The sequence below is a fragment of the Mchenga conophoros genome, linkage group LG4, assembly GCF_057382185.1.
Source record: "Mchenga conophoros isolate Kocher_MC1m ecotype Shallow Benthic linkage group LG4, M_conophoros_male_GT1.1, whole genome shotgun sequence".
Lineage (NCBI taxonomy): Eukaryota > Metazoa > Chordata > Actinopteri > Cichliformes > Cichlidae > Mchenga > Mchenga conophoros.
Window position 1 is genome coordinate 4,593,351 of NC_140529.1, and position 24,475 is coordinate 4,617,825.

Sequence of the window (24,475 nt, forward strand, 5' to 3'; positions counted from 1 at the left end):
TTTAGCTCAAAGAATAAATGTAGTCTTAACCTGCAATTTTTGAAACAACATAATCGACTCAGCCAGCTGACACATTTAAGGACACCTGGTGTTTTTTGTGTTTTTGAATGAGGATAAATAGCAACAGTAACTCTGTTTCCCAGAGCTCAGTCAGGTTGTTTTTTTTATCCTGCAGTCGGTGTGCTGATATAGGTACAGAAGATACAACTCTAATCTTTCTTTTACATGGAAATCCTGCTTCTTCTGCAACTTCTAGTTTGCTGTGAGAATAACAGGCCACTTCTTCTATGAATGACCTGTAGGAGCCGTGTATGTGGTGGAGCTGACCTCGGGTGATCGGATGTGGACTTTTAAGCGTCCAGAGTTGTAGCTGTTGCCCGAGGCTCGCTGGAGCCCATTGTGAAGAGACGTGCTGCTGGGAAAAAGTCCTTTACCCGGGATGAAGGCTATGTCCACAGCAGTATCTTGGCTAGAGACAAACACATAAGCATGTGATCAGTGTTGGCACACAAAGCGTGGTCCATGTATGTGGGACATTTTGTTTACCCATTTACAAAAACACATTCAACTTTGGGCTTAAAGTGTAGTATCAGCTTTGACACTGTATTTACAGGTGGGTCTATGGCAGTTTGTGTAAAAGTCATTTGGTTGCAGTCTTTAACAAAGCTTAAATCAGGTTGCTTTTTCCAACCCAGGATCGAAGATGCTGTAGAAGATAATGTTTCCACAGTATGAAGGTTTCTGCACAACTTTATTTATTTAAGTATTATAAGTTATTAGCTTAAACTGTTACAAGAAAAACTAAAAGAGTGATATGAGCTTTTCTCAGTTTGAACTGATTTTAATGATCTACATGTAACCCAGTGAACTGGAGAGAGTGTATATCCATGCCATCACACTGCTTTATGTCTTTTACAGACAATGTTTTACACTTATACTCATCATAGTATCCACCATCCTCTTTACAATGTGTCCAAAACCGTGAGACTTTTTCTTAAGTCTAATCTGGCCTTGCTATTCTGATCACTGGTTTGTGAAGCTGTCCTGCAGTGCTGTTATCTAGCTGCTTGATGTAAAAGGCCACCACTCTTGCAAAAAAAAAGCCTTTTACATGGATTTCCGTATAAGGGGAGGGATTTCATCCCTTCATATAATGTCAATCTCACAAATGACTTTTTGTTTTTTTTCATAGAATGTGCCAAAATCCTGAATCATGTGCTCTCACTGTCTGCCTGGTTTCCCATAATTTCATTGTATATGTACAATGACAATAAAGGGCTATTCTATTCTATTCTATTGTACTGAGATGTCTTTTGACTTTATGCTCTGTGCTTCCAACTGCAGGTGTCACACTTGGAGTCAGTTCCAGACCTTGGATCTTATTTCTTTATGAGGAAGCTTTGAAAATCTATCCTGCCTGCATCTGTCAGCTGTCCAACCCTGTGTATAGGAATAACTCTGTTTCAGTGGGTACTGCAGTACTTTTGTTTGGTACATCTTTAAACTGAAACTGGGAAAACATTCATTATCTGACTCTAACTTAATATGTGTTGGAAAACAGTAAAAATAACAAAGAAATCATGTCAATGTCCAAAAACACACAGACACTAAGATCAAAACTGCTTATACTGTAGCACTGTGTATACACTGGCTCATTGTTCCACACTAGACTTACTTTGGTACATTCATTTCTAACATGAACACCACTCACCTGAATTTCACTTTGTTTAGCATGCTTTTGGCCTCTTCATGTGTCACACCAATCAAGGACTCCTTGTTAATAGCAATGAGCTGATCTCCCGGTCTCAACCGTCCATCCTGCACAACAGGGAGACAGTTTTATTCCCACTGAGCAGGAGGCTACAAGCCCTGTTTCTCCTTATTTAAAAGTACAATAAACTGTCAGGGCCACTTCTAAGAATCAAAGTACTTATCCAAGTCTAGTCATTATCAGCTCTTTTCAACTGCAGGAACATAACTGCAACATGTATTTCAGTTCAATCCAATTCAATTTTATTCATATAGCACAAAATCATAACAACAGTTGGCTCAAGGCACTTTGTTCTGTAAGGCACGATCAATAATACAGACAAATCAAAGAAAATTCCTAATGAGCAAGTGCTTTGGCAATTGTGTGAAGGAAGAACTCCCTTTTAACAGGAAGAAACCTCCAGCAGAACCAGGCTCAGGGAGGGGCGGGGACCAGATAGGGGAGAGGAGAGAAAGACAAGCTGAGGAAGAGAGACAGATATGAATCATAACTAATGATGAAATGCAGGGAGGTGTATAAACAGGTGATGAGTGAGAAAGGGTGAGAGCAGGAAAAATCCATCATGGGAGTCCCCCAGCAGCTTACACCTATTGCAGCATAACTAAGGGAGGATTCAGGGTCACCTGGTCCAGCCCTAACTATATGCTTTAGCAAAAAGGAAAGTTTGAAGCCTAATCTTGAAAGTAGAGATAGTGTCTGTCTCCTGAATCCAAACTGGAAGCTGGTTCCACAGAAGAGGGGCCTGAAAACTGAAGGCTCTGCCTCCCATTCTACTTTTAAATACTCTAGGAACAACAAGTAGGCCTGCAGAGCGAGAGCGAAGTGCTCTAATAGGGTGATATGGTACTACAAGGTCATTAAGATAAGATGGGGCCTGATTATTTAAGACCTTGTATGTGAGGAGCAGGATTTTGAATTCTGGATTTAACAGGAAGCCAATGAAGGGAAGCCAAAACAGGAGAAATCTGCTCTCTCTTTCTAGTCCCTGTCAGGACTCTTGCTGCAGCATTTTGGATTAGCTGAAGGCTTTTCAGGGAGTTTTTAGGACTTCCTGATAATAATGAATCACAGTCGTCCAGCCTGGAAGTAATAAATGCATGAACTAGTTTTTCAGCGTCACTCTGAGACAGGATATTTCTAACTTTAGAGATGTTGCACAAATGGAAGAAAGCACCCATCCATCCATCCATCCATCCATCCATTTTCTTCCGCTTATCCGGGGCCGGGTCGCGGGGGCAGCAGCCTAAGCAGAGAAGCCCAGACCTCCCTCTCCCCAGCCACCTCTTCCAGCTTATCTGGGGGAAAACCAAGGCATTCCCAGGCCAGCCGAGAGATATAATCTCTCCAGCGTGTCCTGGATCTGCGCCGGGGCCTCCTCCCGGTGGGACATGCCCAGAAAACCTCACCCAGGAGGCGCCCAGGGGGCATCCTTGTCAGATGGCCGAACCACCTCAGCTGGCTCCTTTCGATGTGGAGGAGCAGCGGCTCTACTCTAAACCCCTCCCAAATGGCCGAACTTCTCACCCTATCTCTAAGGGAGAGGCCAGCCACCCTTCGGAGGAGGCCCATTTCTGTCGCTTGTATCCACGATCTCGTTCTTTCGGTCTCTACCCACAGCTCGTGACCATAGGTGAGGGTAAGGGCGTAGATCGACCGGTAAATTGAGAGCTTCACTTTTATACTCAGCTCTCTCTTCACCACGACGGACCGGTACAGCATCCGGATCATTGCAGCCGCTGCACAAATACGTCTGTCGATCTCCCGCTCCCTTCTCCCATCACTCGCGAACAAGACCCCGAGATACTTGAACTCCTCCACTTGGGACAGGGTTTCATCCCCGACCTGGAGTGGGCACTCCACCCTTTTCCAGCTGAGGACCATGGCCTCAGATTTGGAGGTGCTGATTCTCATTCCCACCGCTTCACACTCGGCTGCGAACTGTTCCAGTGCGAGCTGGAGGCCATCACCTGATGAAGCCAACAGAACCACAATATCTGCAAAAAGCAGAGATGAGATTCTGAGACCACCGAAGTGAAAGCCCTCCGCCACTTGGCTACGCCTAGAAATTCTGTCCATAAAAATTATGAACAGAACCGGAGACAAAGGGCAGCCCTGGCGGAGCCCATCACCCACCAGGAACGAGTCCAACTTATTGCCGGCTATGCGAACCAAGCTCTTGCAGTGGTCGTATAAGGACTGAATGGCCCATAGCAATGGGCCAGACACCCCATACTCCCGGAGCACCCCCCCACAGGACCCCCCCGAGGGACACGGTCGAATGCCTTCTCCAAGTCCACAAAACACCACCACCACCCCGGTCTGCCAGTCCACAGGTACTGCCCCTGATCCCCAGGCAACATTGCAGAGATGTGTCAACCAAGACAGCCTTACAACATCCAGAGCCTTCAGGAACTCGGGGCAGACCTCATCCACCCCAGGGGCTCTGCCACCAAGGAGTTGTTTAACTGCCTCCGTGACCTCGACCTCAGATATTGGCTGTCATCCCCCTCGTCCCCAAACTTCCGCCACGGAAAACGTGCCAGTGGGATTAAGGAGGTCCTCGAAGTATTCCTTCCACCGCCCGACAATTTTCTCAGTCCAAGTCAGCAGCGCTCCACCAGCACTACACACAGTGCAGTTGGAACACCGCTTTCCCCTCCTGAGTCACCTGACCGTTTGCCAGAATCTCTTTGAGACAGTCCGAAAGTTTTTTTCCATGGTCTCTCCGAACTCCTCCCACACCCAAGTTTTTACTTCCACCACTGCCCGCGCTGCATTCCACTTGGCCTGTCGGTACCTATCAGCTGCCCACAGGCTAACCAAGCCCGGTAGGACTCCTTCTTCAGGTTGGTGGCTCCCCTCACCTCAGGTGTCCACCATTTGGTTTGGGGTTTACCAAAGCGACAGGCACCAACCACCTTGCGGCCACAGCTCCATGCAGCGGCTTCGGCAATGGAGATGCTGAACATAGTCCATTCGGGCTCAATGTCCCCAGTCTCCCTCGGCATGTTGTTGAAGCTCTGCCGGAGGTGTGCGTTGAAGATGTCGCGGACTGGGGCCTCTGCTAGACATTCCCAGCACATCCTCACTGTACGTTTGGGCGCGCCAGGTCTGTCCAGCGTCCTCCCTTGCCACCTAATCCAACTCACCACCAGGTGGTGATCAGTTGACAGCTCAGCCCCTCTCTTTACACGAGTGTCCAGAACATATGGCCTCAGGTCTGGTGATACAATTACAAAATCAATCATCGACCTGTGGCCTAGAGTGTCCTGGTGCCACGTGCACTTATGGAAACTCTTATGTACAAACATGGTGTTCGTTATGGCCAAACTGTGGTTTGCACAGAAGTCCAATAACAAAGACTTCTGTGCAAACTGTCCGGCTCACTTTGCACCCGACCCCTACGGCACCTCCTCAGGTTAAGATCTGGGAAGCCGTTCCTCCCAATCACACCCTTCCAGGTCTCACTGTTGTTGCCCATGTGAGCATTGAAGTCTCCCAGTAGGACAACAGAGTCCCCAGGAAGAGCACCCTCCAGTGCCCCACTCAGGGACTCCAATAAGGCTGGGTACTCTGAACTGCCACTCGGCGCATAAGCACAGAAGGGAACAAACCCTCTCGTCCACTGGGAGAAATCCCAACATACCAGCAGCAAGCCAAGGGGATACCAAGATACCCACCCCAGCCCGACGCCTCTCACCAGGGGCAACTCCAGACTGAGACAGAGTCCAGCCCCTCTCCAGGAGACTGGCTCCAGAGCCCAGGCCATGCGCTGAGGTGAGCCCGACTATATTTAGCCGGTACCTCTCAACCTCACGCACTAGCTCGGGCTCTTTCCCCACCAGAGAGGTGACATTCCATGTCCCAATCGCCAGTCTTGGTAGCCAGGGATCGGTCCGCCAGGGCCTCCGCTCCTGGCCACCGTCCGGCTCACTTTGCACCCGACCCCTACGGCACCTCCTGCGGGTGGTGGGCCTGCAGGAAGATGGGCCCATGTCCCTTTTTCGGGCTGTGCCCGGCCGAGCCCTATGGACTAATGCCCGGCCACCAGACGTTCACCCTCGGGCACCCTCCCCGGGCCTTGCTCCAGGGCAGGGCCCCGGTAACCCCATCGCGGGCAGGGTGAACTGTTCCCTTGATGGGGTCTTCTGAATCGCTCTTTGTCTGGTCCCTCACCCAGGACCAATTTGCCATGGGAGACCCTACCAGGGGACAAAAGCTCCCAGACAACATAGCCCCTGGGATCCCTGGGACACACAAACCCCTCCACCACGATATTCTCATTCTCAGAGGGGTGGAAGAAAGCAGTCTTACATATTTGTGTAATATGTGCATTGAAGGACATATCCTGGTCAAAAATGACTTCAAGGTTCCTCACAGTGTTACTGGAGGCCAATGTAATGCCATCCACAGTAAGAATCTGGTTAGATACCATATTTCTAAGATTTTCAGGGCTGAGTACAATAACCTCAGTTTGATCTGAATTTAGAAGTTATGTTATGCCTTCTAATGTTACTGTCTCAGGGAAGCATGTATAATGTAGACATTTACTAGCCGGGACCACATACTCATTTTAGGTTTGACAGCATTTCTAGTAAACAATGAGAGAAAGAAAACACGAACGAACAGCTTGTAGTGGGGGAGAAGGGGGTCATGTATAGACAAAGAAGGGGTGTGTGTGAAGGTCCTGCTCCTGAAATTCAGAAAAATGATCTCCAAGAACTAGTCCTAGCAATGAACCCTGTGGAACTCCATATCAGTTTGGATCAGTTTGGTGGTGAGGATGTCTGGTAGTAAGGTGTTGAAGGCTGAGCTGTAGTCAAAGAAGAGCATCCTCATGTAGTGCTTCCTGTTCTCCAAATGGCTCAGCGCTCTCTGAAGGGTGATGGGAACAACATACTCCATGGACTAATTTGCACAGCAAGCAAACTGGTGGGGGTCAAGGGAGGGGGTACAGTCTCTGATTTGCTGAGACACTGTCCGCTCAAAACACTTTATGACTAGTCTGCATATGCACGCCTCAATTTCTTCTTTCTTATTCTTATGGATAAAGCATGAGGAAAGCGGAAGAGCGAGGAAAAGGAGATTAAACGGTGCTTCATTTCTCCTCTTCCTCTCTACTCATGTTTCATTCAGTTATCTCATGGCCTTCCACTCAGAGATCAAGGAGTGAGGGCTCAAGCAAGCATGCTGAAACTGAATGTTGACAAAGATGATGGCAAAGTCTCACTGTAGGAGATTTGTTAGCTGTAAGTGTAGTTTGTACGTCTTGTTCTGCAGTTTGTGTAAAAAGAAAGGTGATAGGACCTTTAGCTAACAGAAACTGTAACACAAACTGCGATTTAAATAAGCAAAGGCTTTACTCCATGATGGCATGTCTTCCACTTCATCACACCGCTCATCTTTCCCTCTCATTGCACTTTAGGTTTATTTGAGGCTGCTTTCCTCTTTTCTTACCCGGTGACAGTCTCCTCCTGACAGGACCTCCTGGATGAAGACTGCAGGGCCGTCAGGCCTGTTGGAACCTCCTCCAATGGTGATGCCTAGACTGCCGGATCGTGCTATTGAAATAAGTTGAATCACCCCTTCACCTGGATGACTAAGAACACAAAGACACGGATAATCAATTCTGGAAGTTAGGAAAAGGGGTCTGTGGTACACCTCAACTTACAGGACCTGCTTCTAACAGCTGGGTGGAAGACAAGAACTAAAATTGCGTCCAGTGTTACTGGCAACTCGGAGGGTTTTTATTTAGCTTGAGTCCACACCTATAGCCAATTTAGAATGAGATCAACCTAACGTATAAGCCTTTGGACAGAAACACAGGGAAATGATGCAAATAACACAATAAAGGCTGATCGCAAGATTCAAGAGTGGATAATGGCAGAAGTAGTTCCATGGTTAAGAAAAACAGCTTAACATAGTTCAGGGACTCACTCGAGGATTTAGGTGTATCATTGGCAACAGTGTACAATCAAGAGATGAATGAATGAAATACAACAAGGTGCAAACCACAGGTTACACTGGAGGCCAGATTAGACTTTGACAGAAACAAGACTTTGCTCTCGAAATGGAAAAACAATGTCTTTGGACAGATGAAACCAGGATGAACTCTGATCACAACGTTTGAAGGAGAACAGAAAGGAGAACATGTGTCCATCATGGCAGAGGCAGTTAGATCATTGGTATACATCAGAGTCAAAGCTTTGTTGTCAAAAACCATACGTACACATCATACACAGGAATTTGAACTCAGACAGACTGAGACTGATCACAGATAAGTGCAATTCATCTGCAATGTGTCTCTTTGCAGTAGGGGCTACTCAGATCAGCTGGTTATATTCTGGGTTTATCCCTACATAAACCAGCAGCTCTGTCATGATCTGTGGAAGAGTTTTGTCATTTCTGTCTCCAGTCACAGCTTTCCTTGTGTGAATGGAGCCTAAACAATCTGGAAAAAGTCCTGCAGCTTCCCAAAACACAGATACGATTTTCTTTTTATTTTCTTGTTTCATTATTATGATGTTCTGACTTTAATTACATTAGCCCTGCTGACATCTTCCCTTAATGAAAAGTGGTTCACTTTCAACCACTTTGTTCATCCCAACCTAACCAACCAGAACTCATTATTTTAGCTCCAAGACTTCTTGATGGTCGGGTTGACAGTGAGCCTGTATTAAATATGAACTCTTACCTGAGGGAGCGCAGCATGGGCCCACTGTTGTTGTACATACTCTGAGAGCCTGCTGGGCTCAACAGCAAAGGACTCTGGGAGCGTGACGAGGAACCGGATGATGTGCTATCCAGGTAGCGACCTCCTTTGGATTTGAAAAACAAACAAACAAAAATTACATGAGAGAGATAACCCAGATTACAGTTATTTTAGGAAAGGGCAGTTAGCAGTCCAGACTTTCAGCTGCTCCCTTTAGCACACAGCAGATCATCTGCCTCCATCTCACCCTATCCCAGCATCCTCCTCTGTCACACCGGCCCTCGGGATATCCTCCTTCACTACATGCATGAGTCTGTGAGGTCTTCCTCTTTTCCTCCTGCCTAGCAGCTTCATCTTCAGCTTCCTTTGTCCGATATATCCACTCTCCCTCCTCTGCTTGTTTCCAAAACCATCCCAAACCCCTGAACTCACTTCCACCCACTCCACCTCACTGCCTGTTGCTTTGGATGCTTGATCCCTGTATTTAAACTCACTACCTTTGCACCTTCATGGTGACCTTTCCACCCATCTCCCTCCATACTCCAGTATTCTGTCTGGCTTGTACAGACTTTCATTAGTCCAGTCTCCAGAGCATACCTCCACCTCTTAAGGCTCTCTTCCACCTGCTCTCTACTCTCAAATTTCTCTGCAAAAATCAGGATCACGTCTTAGTCAGTTTGCTCTTTTTAAATTAATTTCCATAAAAGTTGTCTCGTAGTATGTCTTCATTAAATTGCCCCATTTTGCATTTTTTCCTTTTAGAACATTATTTCTACTTGAGTCGCTCTTAATTCCTATAAATATTTAACACGAGCAAACTGGTCTCATACTACGCATATAACAAAGTGTTCCCTGTTTTTAGAACGTTATTTTTCTTCTAGTTTGTACTTGAACCCTAGCTTAAAGACCTCAGTGCAATGTTTTAGCATCAGTGAGGGCTGTTTAGATTAGCACACCAGACACCTCACAATCAAATTTCTCCTCATAAACAAGTGTTTTTACACCAAGCGAGGAGTGGTCCATGCAGCCTACAGCAGCAAAGCCAACAGCATGGACCAGCTCATCACTGCTGTTAGTGAGGATCTTTTTCTCGCTGTTCTTGTGTCTCTAGAGAGACTTTCAGGCTCTTGCAGTATATTCCTGTGAACCATCCATACTAACAATTCTTAATGCAAACCACATTATAGTGCTATCTCTCTTTATTCTGGAGCTGAAGCCTGATGTGTCAGCAGCACTGCTCACATGCTGGAGCTCTGTTTAACAGCTCTGCAGCAGCTGGCTGCCTCCTCTCCAAGTCAAACAGATGTTGGTAAATGTGCACTTGTCGTAAGGCATTTTAAGGTCGACTTACTCCTTCCTGCCTATAGGCAGAGTACTCTGACTAAAATAGAACGGTTGTTTTCTATTTTCGTTTTCAAATGTTAAAGGTCATGTTGGTCTTTGCTTTAGAAATTGGACAACAGTTTGAAGAATATCTGAAAGTATACTTTTTAAACACAAACTGATCAGGAAAATAATACCAAATAATAATAAAATAATATTTGCATAATCAATAGAGTGAGACATGACTTTCTCATGGACTTTAAGGCCATTTTCCACTGTTTCCATGGTGTGACTGCTAACCAGGCTCCCTAAGAAACGGACAGCACTGTTGAAAAGCTGCATGTTAATCCAAACCACAACCACCAAACACCATCAAGTCATTGGTTCAGGTATGTGGATGACACCAGGGTGAAAATTGAATCTCAGGACTTACCACAATTTACTAGATCACATCATCTCAGTGGACCGACACATCAAATTCACCAGGGAGGATATGAAAAGTGGCAGGTTAGCCTTCTTAGACTGCAAGATTTCCATCAGTAATGGGGGACATCTAAAAGCTGATGTGTACCGTAAACCTACACATACGGACGCTACAACACAGAGCGAACACCATCCCCACTGACACAGCAGCCACGGAGGCAGAAGAACATCAAGAAGGCCCTGAGTAAATGTGGTTATCCCAGCTGGACTTTTGTCAAAGCTGGGAAGGCTCCTAAAGAAAGCTCCAGCCGATCCAGGAGAGAAGGACAACCGCTGCCCAAGCGAAAACCTGTAGTGAGCCTGTATGTGTCAGGAGTATTGCAGCAGTTGATTTTCTCTAAAAGATGCATCTCTCTGCAGGAAGCTCCTGAGGATGTTTTACCAGTCGGTGGTTGCTGGAGTACTTTTCTATGCTGTGGTGTGCTGGGGGAGCAGCACAGCAAAGAGGGACTCATCCAGGCTGGAGAAACTGATCAGGAAGGCTAGCTCTGTGGTCGGCATGAAGCTGGACACTCTGGTGACAGTGGCAGAGAAAAGGACATTAAAGAAACTGATGGACATTATGGACAATGCCAGACATCCTCTGCACACGGCCATTAACAACCAGAAGAGTCTGTTCAGTGACAGGTTGCTTCTCCCAAAGACAAGAACTAACAGACTTAAAAACTCCTTTGTCCCACACGCCATCAGACTGTTTAACTCCTCTCTGGAGGGGAGAGGGAGGGGAAACAGGAGGACAAAGGAGGGGGGAACAACTAAGCTGTAGTGCCTCTTCACCTCACTGTACAATACCTTGTGCAATACTTTTTGTAAATAGTCAACAGTGCAATAGACTCAATACTTGAAATGTGCAATTCACTTGTATTTTTATTTTTTATTCCTATTTATTCTATTTATCCCCTTTGTATATTTTATTTATATTTGTCTCTGTATTTATATATATATATATATATATATATATATATATATATATATATATATATATATATGTGTGTGTGTGTGTGTGTGTGTGTGTATTATATATATATATATATATATATATATATATATATATATACAGGGGCACCACAGGGGACTGTCCTCTCCCCCTTCCTCTTCACCCTCTACACCACAGACTTCAGCCACTGCACAGAGACCTGCCATCTTCAGAAGTTTTCTGATGACTCTGCGGTGGTTGGATGCATCAGCAGGGATGATGAGACAGAGTACCGGGCTGTGGTCGACTCCTTTGTCACGTGGTGTGAGCAGAATCATCTGCAGCTCAACGTGGCAAAGACCAAGGAACTGATCGTGGACTTCAGGAAGACCAGGAAACACTTGACCCCTGTTTCAATCCAGGGGGTCAGTGTTGACATTGTGGAGGACTATAAATACCTTGGAGTACACATTGACAATAAACTGGACTGGGCTAAAAACACCACAGCACTTTACAGGAAGGGCCAGAGTCGTCTCTATTTTTTGAGGCGACTGAGGTCCTTCAACATCTGCCGGAAAATGCTGAGGATTTTCTATGAGTCTGTGGTGGCCAGTGCGATCCTCTATGCTGTTGCATGCTGGGGGAGCAGGCTGAGGGTCGCAGATGCCAACAGACTTAATAAACTGATCCGTAAGGCCAGCAATGTTGTGGGGATGGAGCTGGACTCCCTCAAGGTGGTGTCGGAGAGGCGGATGCTGTCCAAGATAAAGACAATGTTGGATAACACCTCCCACCCACTCCATGACATGTTGGTCAGTCACAGGAGCTCGTTCAGTGAGAGACTGAGATTACCCATGATGCACCACTGAACGACACAGGAAATCATTCCTGCCTGTGGCCATCTCCTTGTACAACGCATCCACTTAACACACTGTTTGCTGCTACAGCTACACATGTTTCTTTTCCAAATATTTATTTATAAGTGACTTATGTATGTATGTATGTATATATATGTATATATTGTACTATTCTTAGTTAGTGTATTGTCTGTCTTGTCTTAATGTTGGTTTAAAATGGAGCACTGTAACAAAAAATAATTTCCCCCAGGGATCAATAAAGTATTCTGATTCTGATTCTGATATATATATAATATTCTGTAACTCTGTAACTTCTGTCGGTGCTGTGCTTTTTTGGAAATCGAATTTCCCAGAGGAACCCACCCGAGGGATTAATAAAGTTCTATCTAATCTAATCTAATCTAATCTAATCTAATCTTTTAAACCCCAAAACATGCAGCAGTAAAAATCAGTCCACCCGGCACAAACAGAGTATGGTGTTCCTAGGGAGCATGGAAACAAATGGCCTTAATGAAAAAAGTCCATCAGAAAGTGACTTCTCAGTCTATTGATTATTGTTACCTAATGACTGAGCTTTCTGACAGAGACATAACAGAGAAAAGCTGTTTTGTCTCTGTCAGGAAGGCAGTTTGATCTACTGCAAAGACTGTACCGTGTTGTCTTCATCCAAAGCAGAGGGGCAGAGAAAAACATGCTTCTCTACATGCAAACACATTATTACAGCAATACTGTGTCACGTGCATGACAAAAACACTTTGTTCTAATGCAAATGCAGCAACAGCTTTCTATTAAGAAAGAAATGAAAATGAAAGTGGAACTCACCAAGCAGAGCTAAGCAGAAACATCCCTACCTTGCTGGATCGGAGAGTTCCGTGTTGATCCAGTGCTGCCATTAGATCCATATTTCTCTAGCAGATCAGCAAATTCTCTCCTTTTCAAGAGAAACAGATGTTGAGACATGACAGGATGACTGCATGTTACATGTTAAAGCCAATGATGTTGTAATGATTTGTGTAGACCTGGACAGCTTTGCTTTGGGAAGTGATATAGGTACATATAAGCTCTTTTAAGTCATATACTCCAGGAAAATCACAACATGTCAGAAACAATTCAAATGAATGGCAGGCAATCATTCTGCTGAGTACTTTTTGCAGCCCTTCTTTATACCCAAAAACATCAGGACACTGTGTAAAACGTAAATGTAAAACAGAATGTGATTATTTTTAGGCTTCATCAATACATATTTTATCAAAACATAAACATATCATATTTCCATTGAGAGGTTTTTATATTTCATGAACAATATGAGCACATACTAAATTTGAAGGCAACAAAACAACAAAGTTAGGTCAGGGTCACGAAATGCTGGACAACTCAAAAGAAACAGCTGCAGCTAATCATGTTAACTGGTAACAGGTCAGCAGCATCATTGTGTAAAGAACAATAGAACAATTTTAGAATAAGATTGCTTTAATGACACGTCACAGTTATATTAGTTAACCACAACTAAACTAAAAAACTACAACTAGGTATGAAAAACAAAAATGAAGGCCTTCATATTTGAATACTGCAGCTATTAGAACAGCATTGCTTCTGAACTGGCCTCCCTGCAGTCCAGACCTTTCACCACCTGAGAACATTTAGAGCCTTATGAAATGAAAAAGACAAAGAGAAGAGCTGGGACTGTTGAGAATCCTCCTTAGCTCACAGACCATTATGGAAGCAGGGATGCTACACAGTAGTGATGTTCGATTCGTGAACGAATCGTTCAATACTCGAGAATCACTTTACTGACTCGTGAATCATGATTCACAAGCCCAACTGACTCACTGACTCATCCCTGTTGCTGTTAGCAAACTAATTCCATTAGTAGAAATATATCTAGCTTATAATTAAAATTGTGGGGGGGAAACAACAGCCAGTTTCGTAACAAAAGCATTTCTGCTCTGAACTGGAAGAAAAACCCTGAGTAGAAGCTCACATCAAGAAAATAGCTCCTCGGTTCAGAGTAGCATCGCGCTGCTAACATGCTAACAACACATTTGAGCTACTCACCCCCTCCCTTCCTGTGCTGAATCATAGAGCGAACGAATCACTCAGGACTCACTCACCCCCTCCCTCCTGGCTCACAGCTTCTTCTTCTTCATGGTTGGCAACCAATGTTAAGGGGCATTACCGCCCCCTGGCTCACAGCTCAGTGGACATTTAGATGAGAAAATATATATTTGACACACTTAAGGAAAATACTAATAAAATACAAATAAACAAAATATATGTTTATTAAGCAATTCTGTGTCTCTGCATGTGTGTGCGTCTGCGCGTGTGTCTCTGCATGTGCGTGTATCTCTGCATGTACGTGTGTCTCTGCATGTACGTGTGTCTCTGCATGTACGTGTATCTCTGCATGTGCGTGCGTCTGCGCGTGTCTCTGCATGTACGTGTGTCTCTGCATGTACGTGTATCTCTGCATGTACGTGTGTCTCTGCATGTGCGTGTATCTCTGCATGTACGTGTGTCTCTGCATGTACGTGTATCTCTGCATGTGCGTGCGTCTGCGCGTGTCTCTGCATGTACGTGTGTCACTGCATGTACGTGTGTCTCTGCATGTGTGTGCGTCTGTGCGTGTGTCTCTGCATGTACGTGTGTCACTGCATGTACGTGTGTCTCTGCATGTGTGTGCGTCTGTGCGTGTGTCTCTGCATGTACGTGTGTCACTGCATGTACGTGTGTCTCTGCATGTGTGTGCGTCTGTGCGTGTGTCTCTGCATGTACGTGTGTCACTGCATGTACGTGTGTCTCTGCATGTGTGTGCGTCTGTGCGTGTGTCTCTGCATGTACGTGTGTCTCTGCATGTGCGTGTATCTCTGCATGTACGTGTGTCTCTGCATGTGCGTGTATCTCTGCATGTACGTGTGTCTCTGCATGTACGTGTATCTCTGCATGTGCGTGCGTCTGCGTGTGCGTCTGCGCGTGTGTCTCTGCATGTGCGTGTATCTCTGCATGTACGTGTGTCTCTGCATGTACGTGTGTCACTGCATGTGTGTGCGTCTGTGCGTGTATCTCTGCATGTACGTCTGTCTCTGCATGTACGTGTGTCTCTGCATGTACGTGTATCTCTGCATGTGTGTGCGTCTGTGCGTGTGTCTCTGCATGTACGTGTGTCTCTGCATGTACGTGTGTCTCTGCATGTACGTGTGTCTCTGCATGTGTGTGCGTCTGTGCGTGTGTCTCTGCATGTACGTGTGTCTCTGCATGTACGTGTATCTCTGCATGTGCGTGTGTCTCTGCATGTACGTGTATCTCTGCATGTGTGTGCGTCTGTGCGTGTGTCTCTGCATGTACGTGTGTCTCTGCATGTACGTGTATCTCTGCATGTGCGTGCGTCTGCACGTGTGTCTCTGCATGTACGTGTGTCTCTGCGTGTACGTGTATCTCTGCATGTGTGTGCGTCTGTGCGTGTGTCTCTGCATGTGCGTGTGTCTCTGCATGTGTGTGCGTCTGCACGTGTGTCTCTGCATGTACGTGTGTCTCTGCATGTACGTGTATCTCTGCATGTGTGTGCGTCTGCACGTGTGTCTCTGCATGTACGTGTGTCTCTGCATGTACGTGTGTCTCTGCATGTACGTGTGTCTCTGCATGTGTGTGCGTCTGTGCGTGTGTCTCTGCATGTACGTGTGTCTCTGCATGTGCGTGTGTCTCTGCATGTACGTGTGTCTCTGCATGTACGTGTGTCTCTGCATGTACGTGTATCTCTGCATGTGTGTGCGTCTGTGCGTGTGTCTCTGCATGTGCGTGTGTCTCTGCATGTGTGTGCGTCTGCACGTGTGTCTCTGCATGTACGTGTATCTCTGCATGTGTGTGCGTCTGCACGTGTGTCTCTGCATGTACGTGTGTCTCTCCATGTACGTGTATCTCTGCATGTGTGTGCGTCTGCACGTGTGTCTCTGCATGTACGTGTGTCTCTGCATGTACGTGTGTCTCTGCATGTGCGTGTGTCTCTGCATGTACGTGTGTCTCTGCATGTACGTGTGTCTCTGCATGTGTGTGCGTCTGTGCGTGTGTCTCTGCATGTACGTGTGTCTCTGCATGTGCGTGTGTCTCTGCATGTACGTGTGTCTCTGCATGTACGTGTGTCTCTGCATGTGTGTGCGTCTGCACGTGTGTCTCTGCATGTACGTGTGTCTCTGCATGTACGTGTGTCTCTGCATGTACGTGTGTCTCTGCATGTGCGTGTGTCTCTGCATGTGTGTGCGTCTTTGTGTGTGTCTCTGCATGTACGTGTGTCTCTGCATGTACGTGTGTCTCTGCATGTGCGTGTGTCTCTGCATGTGTGTGCGTCTGTGCGTGTGTCTCTGCATGTACGTGTGTCTCTGCATGTACGTGTGTCTCTGCGTGTGTGTGTGAGTGCGTGCGTGCGTCTTTGTGAGAGAGAGACATATTTAGGCTCAGTCACCTTCAGCTGGCTGTTGTTGTGATCTCAGAGTCATGGATTGAACTGAACTTTGGGTTAGTTTGTGTTGCCGTCTGTTCTCTTTCACTAAAACATGAAAACGTGTTTACAGAATGCTTCTCACAAAGCACAATGCTGCAGATGAAAAGGCTTAACTTATCAATAAGTGTTTTTCCTTTTAACTGTAATTTGCTGACGGTAAGCAAACAGCACATGCTGGGACACATCTGGGTTGTATTTGTGTCGGGGTGGGGGTGTAGACAGATATAAAGATAGAGACGAATAATCCCGACTCCCAGTCCCCAGCACTACTGCTGTCTGCCCGCCAGCTCCTCTGGGCTGCAGGGTAGTTAAAGCACACAGTGCAGATTAACATACAATGCTCATCATCCAAAGCATCGTCTCCGTTAAGCTCTCCCCCTCCCCGACTCTGCTGTCACATCCTCTGCGCAGAACACAAAGAGATGGAGAAGGGAGGATAGAGTGGCTGAGGCAACCTCACTGCTGACACAGCTTGGCCTCAGAGAAATAGGTACTACACTACACACAACATTGTAATTCTACATATCCACCCTGTATATGAGGACTCTGCCAGTGATGACTTCAGTCTGGCATGTATCTTCTCCAACAGCCGAGGTATAAATCCCAACTGTCACGCTGTCTTCACTGAACACGCAGAATATTGCATTTTTAAGTAAAGCTCATGGCTGACACTAGTGTGCAAAGTCTCGCTGTTTAAATATGCAAATCCTCTACTACCTTTGTCACGGATCACGTTGTGTGCAGTGGATTTGAAGGGAAGACAAGGCCAATGCTGACAGCTGGCACTGACCTTGTTTTCACTCAGACTGGCCATAGTCAGATTAGAAAGCTGGTTCAACACTAATACTACCAGCCAGGAGTAATGCTAGTATGGTACTGTCAGCACAGTTCAGGCATCATGTGTTCCACTCATTTTGAGCTTGTTATTCACGAGTTGTTTGAGTGGAGCTGGTGTGTTAAACAAAAGGAATAAAACTGGATCCATCTTTTTTGGTGCTAGTTTGCTTTGCACATGTACCCCCCCCCCCCCCCCCCCCCCCAAAAACAAAAACAAACAGGCCAGAAAACACTGCTGTTCAGGCTGCAACTGGAACACCCACAATTTCTTTTAGTTCAATGTCATCAAAAACTGTTTTTAGTCCATTAGATCTGACCCAAATTGAGCCCAAGACGAACGCCTTTTTTGGACATGTATCCCTAATGTAACCATAACTCTGTGACAACACTGGCAGATGCCTCAATAGTGAGACATGAAACCCACTCAAAGAAAGTTGTTCGTTGCTTCTACACCTAAAATTCATTTGGTGTCATTTGGTAGTGGTTGAGTTTGCTTCAAGATGCTGTGTGATTTCACTGATTTCTATAACGGATTCAATTCTGATTCACAAGGTCTCAATTTAATTCAATTTTCAGTCAGAAAGATTATAATTCTGATCATTTATCAGCACATATCCATATTTTATATCTATGTATAAAAAGAAAGCTGACACTGTGAGACTTTATCAGAGGTGTGAGCATCACAGCGGACGACATCCATCCATCCACCCATCCATCTTTTTCCGGTTTATCCGGGGACGGGTCGCAGGGGCAGCAGCCTAAGCAGAGAAGCCCAGACCTCCCTCTCCCCAGCCACCTCCTCCAGCTCGTCCAGGGGAACACCAAGGCGTTCCCAGGCCAGCCGAGAGATTAAAATCTCTCCAGCGTGTCCTGGGTCTGTCCTGGGGCCTCCTCCCGGTGGGACATGCCCGGAACACCTCACCCAGGAGGCACCCAGGAAGCATCCTTGTCAGATGCGCCTTGAGGCGACTTTTGTTGTGATTTGGCGCTATATAAATAAAATTGAATTGAAATTGAGATGCCCGAACCACCTCAACTGGCTCCTTTCGATGTGGAGGAGCAGCAGCTCTACTCTGAGCCCCTCCCGGATGGCTGAACTTCTCACCAACCACCCACCCAGGCCACAGCGGATGCCTTTGTGTCAAAGTAACTGATCAGACGAGATCGGGCGATCTCAGGGTGCTATGGCTGTGATCTCAGAAGCTAAGCAGCGTTGGGAGAGAAACATGAAGGCGACTTTCCTGGCCTGGCTTTTTTTTAGCAGATAACCTTAAAAATATTCTGCAGTAGAACAAAAACTGAAGAAAAGCATGAACCAACATTTGAACATCACCTGATGCTGCTGAAGTGAAGCAGAGCAAAGTTACAGAGGTTTGATTAGAGACACAGCTAAGAGAATTGCAACTTGGCATCATTTGTAAAAGTTTATATTTTTTTGGTATTGAACAGCAGAAATGAGACTTTCTTGTCAAAGGTCATTTTAAAAAACAAAAAAAAACAAAACAGCGGGCGACAACACTGCACACAACAGTAGACTGGTGCAGAATGCAGAAAACAGATTTTTGATGGTAAACTAGTCTTGAAGTACAGAGAGAGCTGTGCAGGAAGTGTGATTTCATTGTGGTGGAAGCAAAACAGTAAGAGAGAATTCATGATGATGGTTTTCAAACGTGAAGCGTAGTTTGATCTTCTTTTGCTGTTGGTTCAGTGAATTTTAGTCGGAGAGTAACGAAACCTGCTGTTAAAGTGAATTGTTAAATGCTGTCATTTTTATGCTTACCATCTCTACATTGTTTCAACTCTGTGATGAAAGGAATTCCTTTGTCCCCCTCCCCAGCCTCTCGAGGTCCCTTCACAAGCACATCCTTGTGAAGGGTTGTTTGATGTTTGGTAAGCTTCCTGCCCTTTTTATGGCTTCACTGTGTGAAGGAATTGAACCATATATTGGGTGTGGGGGAGATTGCCATTTTATGACTAAGGATGTTGTTAGAAACAGTTGGAAGTAGGAACACTGCGGAGGTAAGGAAGGAACACTGCAAGAGGTAAGTGACGGAAGTGACCGGAAAAGGTAAGCGACCCATGTTGTAGGTGACGTCAGACGCCGGAGATTTGGCGGAAAAAAAGCGAATGGTAGCGTAAAATTTAATAAAGTTTCTTTAAGCTTCAGTATTACCAAATAAACTAACCAACTGTCATATAACTAACAACATCTGTCCTATCATCTCTAAACCCTGGAGGACAACGGGGAGAGTTTAGACGCTCTCCAAGATTACATCGACCGGTGCTTCCAAGATTTAGTAATGAAGAAGGCCCAGAGTGCATCTTCTCCGGCCAAAATTGAGACGCCGTCATCGAAGAGATGTCGCCCGGCAGACTCCCCCAGCATAACATCGCCTGCTGGCAAAGACATTGCAGACATCCTGGAGTCAACGCTACGGGAGTCGGTCAAATCTCTCACCAATAACGTGACCCAGTTAAACATAGAAAATAAAAAAATAAAAGAGTCCGTTATCGACCTACAAGCCCGTAGCATGCAAGACAACCTTGTGTTTTCTGGTATTCCAGAATCTGCCGGAGAGGACGGGGAAGCAACGGTGAAAAGCTTCATTAAAACCCACCTGAAGCTGCCAGAGGACACTGTAAAGAACATTGCCTTCGAAAGAGTGCATCGCTTGGGGGCCGTGAGGTGGGAGACCACGTCCAATTGTGGCCAAATTCGGCCAATTCAAACAGAAGGAACAGGTGAAGAGTCGCGGCGGAGCTGAAAGGAACGGACTTCAGCGTGAACGACCAGTTCCCCAAAGAGATCCTGGAACGACGCAAGGTCCTGTTCCCAGTTCGACGTAGCTTCATCCAGAGAGGCTCCCGCGCTGTCATTGCCGTGGACCGGCTCGCCGTGGACCGGCTCTACGTGGACGGACAGCTCTACCGCGACCCCGACACCACTCCGTGGTTATATTGACTGCACTCCAGATAAGAACCCGCTACACTCTTTTCTTATTCATTCACACTCTCTCCTTTAACATGGGTTTAACCTAGTAATATCAGTATGATGTCATAGCAGATATAACATCGTCACCCTCCATCATTGCTTTAATTGGAATGTTTCCGTTTCTTTTCTTTTTTTTGTTAACGCTCACCGTTCTCGTGTTTTTTTTTCCTTTCTCATGTCTTTCACTGCTGTGATCACCTACTTCCCCACTCACCTACAAACAACACCCTCTATTTCTGCATATTCACACACCACGATCACGCAAACACATGCGCTCAACGGCAGCACATTTACACCAGCCTCACAGCGCACACAGACTTATAGGACACACGCAAGCCACGCTTGTTCATATTAGTGAATATTCACACACATAGTCAGACTTATGGAGCCTTTCACCACACATTTTTCTTTCTCTTTCTATTTACAAACAAGGGATGTTTCCACATTCTCTCCACCTGTCTAAACGAAACACCCAGCGTACACACACAATTATGGGAACACTAAGGTTTGTCACATGGAATGTAAATGGAGCTGGCAACAGAGGAAAGAGGTTAAAGATATTTTACCAGCTTAAAAAACTACAGGCAGATGTTGTTTTATTACAAGAAACTCACAGACCTGTCACAGGTTTAAACGAACTTAAAACACCTGAGTTTCCTAACGTGTTTGCAGCCTGTTATAATTCTAGACAACGGGGAGTAGCAATTTTAATACATAAAAATGTTAATTTTACAGTACTCGATACAGTTATAGATCCAGAGGGCAGAATCCTTATTATTAAATTATCAATATTTAACAAAAAGCTATGTATTGTAAGTATATATGGTCCAAATGTTGATGATCCCTCATTCTTTCACGGTTTTTTCAGTGCACTCTCTGAACACTTAGATGGCACACTTGTTCTTGGAGGTGACCTCAACCTTGGACTAAATGAAGACATGGATAGGCTCAATACAGCGGGAACTCAGCGTAACTGGCAGTCCACAAATATAATCAAACAGTATATGAGCGACTTTGGTCTTTGCGATGCATGGCGCTCCCTTCACCCCACCAGTAAGGAATATTCTTTCTTCTCACATGTCCATCACTCTTACTCTCGTCTGGATTATTTTTTGGTCAGCAGCTCACTGCTGAACGACATTTCAGACACTGAGATTCACCCTATAGCTGTCAGCGATCATGCTCCTGTATCTTTAACACTAATACATAAGAAGAACGCTACACCAAGTAAAAACTGAAGATTCAATACATTGCTGCTCAAAGATGAAGACTTTATCAAATATTTTAAAAAAGAGTGGACTTCATATTTAGACTTTAATGACACTCCCGAAACATCAGCTTCTGTTCTATGGGAGGCAGGGAAAGCTGTGATGACAGGTAAAATAATTTATTTCTCATCACACAAAAAGAAAGAAGAAAACAAAAATATTCAGGAACTAGAAAAAAACATCAAATCCTTAGAAGAAACCTACGCGTGCGACCAAGAATAAAGAAATAATGAACAAAATACGCAAAACAAAACTAGAATTAAATTAAATTATTAATAAAAAACACAATTCCTAGTACAAAGAGCAAGGTACCGTCCCTACACACTGCTCCCCGGGCGCTGCACTGGTGGCTGCCCACTGCTTCACTGAGTGAATGGGTTAAATGCAGAGGAACTATTTCCCTCTGGGGACTAACACGCACACTTTACTTTTTACTTTAAAGACTTCGCTTGCAGAATTTTGAACACAGTAACAAATCAGGTCGATTGCTAGCTAACCAGTTAAAAATAAATAAAGAAAAAAACTATATTGGGTGTTCAAGATTTATCAGGAAACACAATATATGACCCTGGAAGAATAAACAACATTTTTAGGGATTTCTATGAAACTCTATATTCACCACAAATAAACCCATCTAAAAATGAAATTGATCAGTTTTTTGACAACGTAATTCTTCCAAAATTACTAGACAGTCAAGCAATGGCACTGGATTCGCCACTGACATCGGGTGAACTCCAGGAAGCCCTGATAAGTATGCCCAATAATAAGGCTCCAGGTCCAGACGGCTTTCCTGCAGAATTCTACAAAGAATTCTGGACAATTCTGGCACCAGTATTCCACGGAATGTTGCAGGAAATCAAGGAAAATGGCAGACTACCACCAAATATGAATTCTGCCAACATTAGTCTCCTGATAAAACCAGGCAAAGACCCTTTATTTCCCTCAAGCTATCGTCCAATATCCCTTATAAATGTAGACCTCAAAATAATCTGCAAAGCTCTCTCAAAAAGATTAGAGAAAATAAACCCCCTCTTAATTCATCCTGACCAAACTGGTTTCATAAAAGGTAGGCACTCATCAACAAACGCATGTAGATTACTTAATTTAATAGACTACTCATACAGTAAAAACATTGAAACCACAATATTATCTCTAGACGCAGAAAAAGCATTTGACAGAGTTAACTGGAAATTTTTATTTGCAACTTTAAACAAATTTGGTTTTGGAACCTCTTTCATTAACTGGTTAAAAATATTATATAATTCCCCAACAGCTTGTGTCAGAACAAATGACCAGACATCCTCCAGCTTCTGTCTCCTGAGGGGCACCAGGCAGGGACGCCCACTCTCCCCTTCACTGTTTGCAATTTTTATTGAACCACTAGCAGCAGCAATTAGACGGAATTCAGTAATTAAGGGCATAAAATGCAAGAACGTGGAACATAAAATCAGCCTTTATGCGGATGATGTGTTGCTTTTTCCCCAAAACTCACAAACCAACCTTTCTGAGGTAATTACTCTAATAAACTGGTTTTCAGGTGTTTCAGATTATTCACTTAACTGGTCAAAATCTACAGTTCTTCCAATTAACTGCTCCTTCCATAATTCTTCTTCTGCCCCACTACAATCTGGAAATATTAAATATTTAGGTATTAATGTCTCTCCTAAGCTTTCAGACTTAACTAAATTAAACCACATCACACTTCTAAAGAAAGTAGAAGGCGATCTGACTAGATGGAAATCTTTACCCATATCACTCATGGGAAGGGTCGCCACTATAAAAATGATGAACTTGCCAAAAATAAATTACTTATTTTTAATGATCCCTAACAAACCATCACAAGATTGGTTCAGATCTCTGGATTCGTATATTTCTAAATTCCTTTGGAAAGATAAACCCCCGCGTATCATCTTAAAAACACTTCAAAGAACCAAGGATAAAGGAGGATTAGACTACCTTATTTTCAACAATATTTCTTAGCCAACAGGCTTCAGTTCATCTCAGGATGGTTAAAACGTACCTTCTTAGATGAGCCCTGGCTAGATGTTGAACAGGCACTATGCAATGATCTAGAGATCTCAGACCTACCATTTATCAGCTCAAACATCAAAAGACATGAATGGTTCAAAAGCATCAACATCAGTTCTTCTCTGACAGCATGGTGGGAGTTTCTAAAAATAACGGAGTCTTCATTAATCCCATGCAAACGTACACCTATCTGGAATAACCAGATAGGCGCCATCACCTAGCGGGGGTGGGGGGTCATTGTTTGGTCCCGCCTTCGCCATTGTGGTTGATGTGGAGGTAGGGACGGGCTTAGGGCGTCTGGAGAATCCCTAGGGACGTTATCCCTGGAGGGCTTAACCCAGGGGTTGTGGTCATAACCTGGTTAGTGGCTCTGGTTGCTCTTAGAGGGTGTTCTCCTTGTGGCTGCGTGCAGCAGGGCTGGGGAGGGTCTGTGCTGGTGGACGTAGGTTACTGGCCTGGTAGCCTGGCTGCCCCTGAGTAAATCCGGGGCAGGCGTGGGGGCTTGGGGTTCGGGGGTGCTTCGCCTCCGTGCTGGGGCTCTGGCTGGGCCTTGGGGGCTTAGGTCCCTGTTGGTGTGTTGCCGAGGTTGTGGGCGGGTGGGTGCACGGGGGCTCAGCCTTGGCGCAGGGGGCCTCTGGCGCATCTGCCTAACTGGGGGGCTCTTTAACTGACAGGGAGTTTGTTCCATCCTTGCAGGAGTCCACTCTGCAGGTGGGGGAGAGTATAGGAGAGGTGGGGAATAAACTTAACCTGGGTGTCTACTGTCTTGTGCAGTCTGGGAGATGATTAAATATTA

At 45.2% G+C, this 24,475-nt stretch overlaps 1 protein-coding gene across 6 annotated transcripts in view; it reads right to left on the reverse strand.

Annotated features, from left to right (window-relative positions):
* Positions 1-24,475, reverse strand: part of LOC146575343 (syntaxin-binding protein 4) — an 82,393-nt gene that overhangs the window by 17,096 nt on the left and 40,822 nt on the right. For all 6 annotated transcript variants that reach the window (XM_085269990.1, XM_085269988.1, XM_085269993.1 and 3 more), the window contains 5 exons: positions 12,914-12,993; positions 8,466-8,589; positions 7,229-7,370; positions 1,712-1,818; positions 328-469 (listed from right to left, as the gene is read on the reverse strand). In XM_085269990.1, coding sequence (XP_085126116.1) covers positions 328-469; positions 1,712-1,818; positions 7,229-7,370; positions 8,466-8,589; positions 12,914-12,993 — 595 coding nt within the window. The remainder of the gene's footprint in view (positions 1-327; positions 470-1,711; positions 1,819-7,228; positions 7,371-8,465; positions 8,590-12,913; positions 12,994-24,475) is intronic.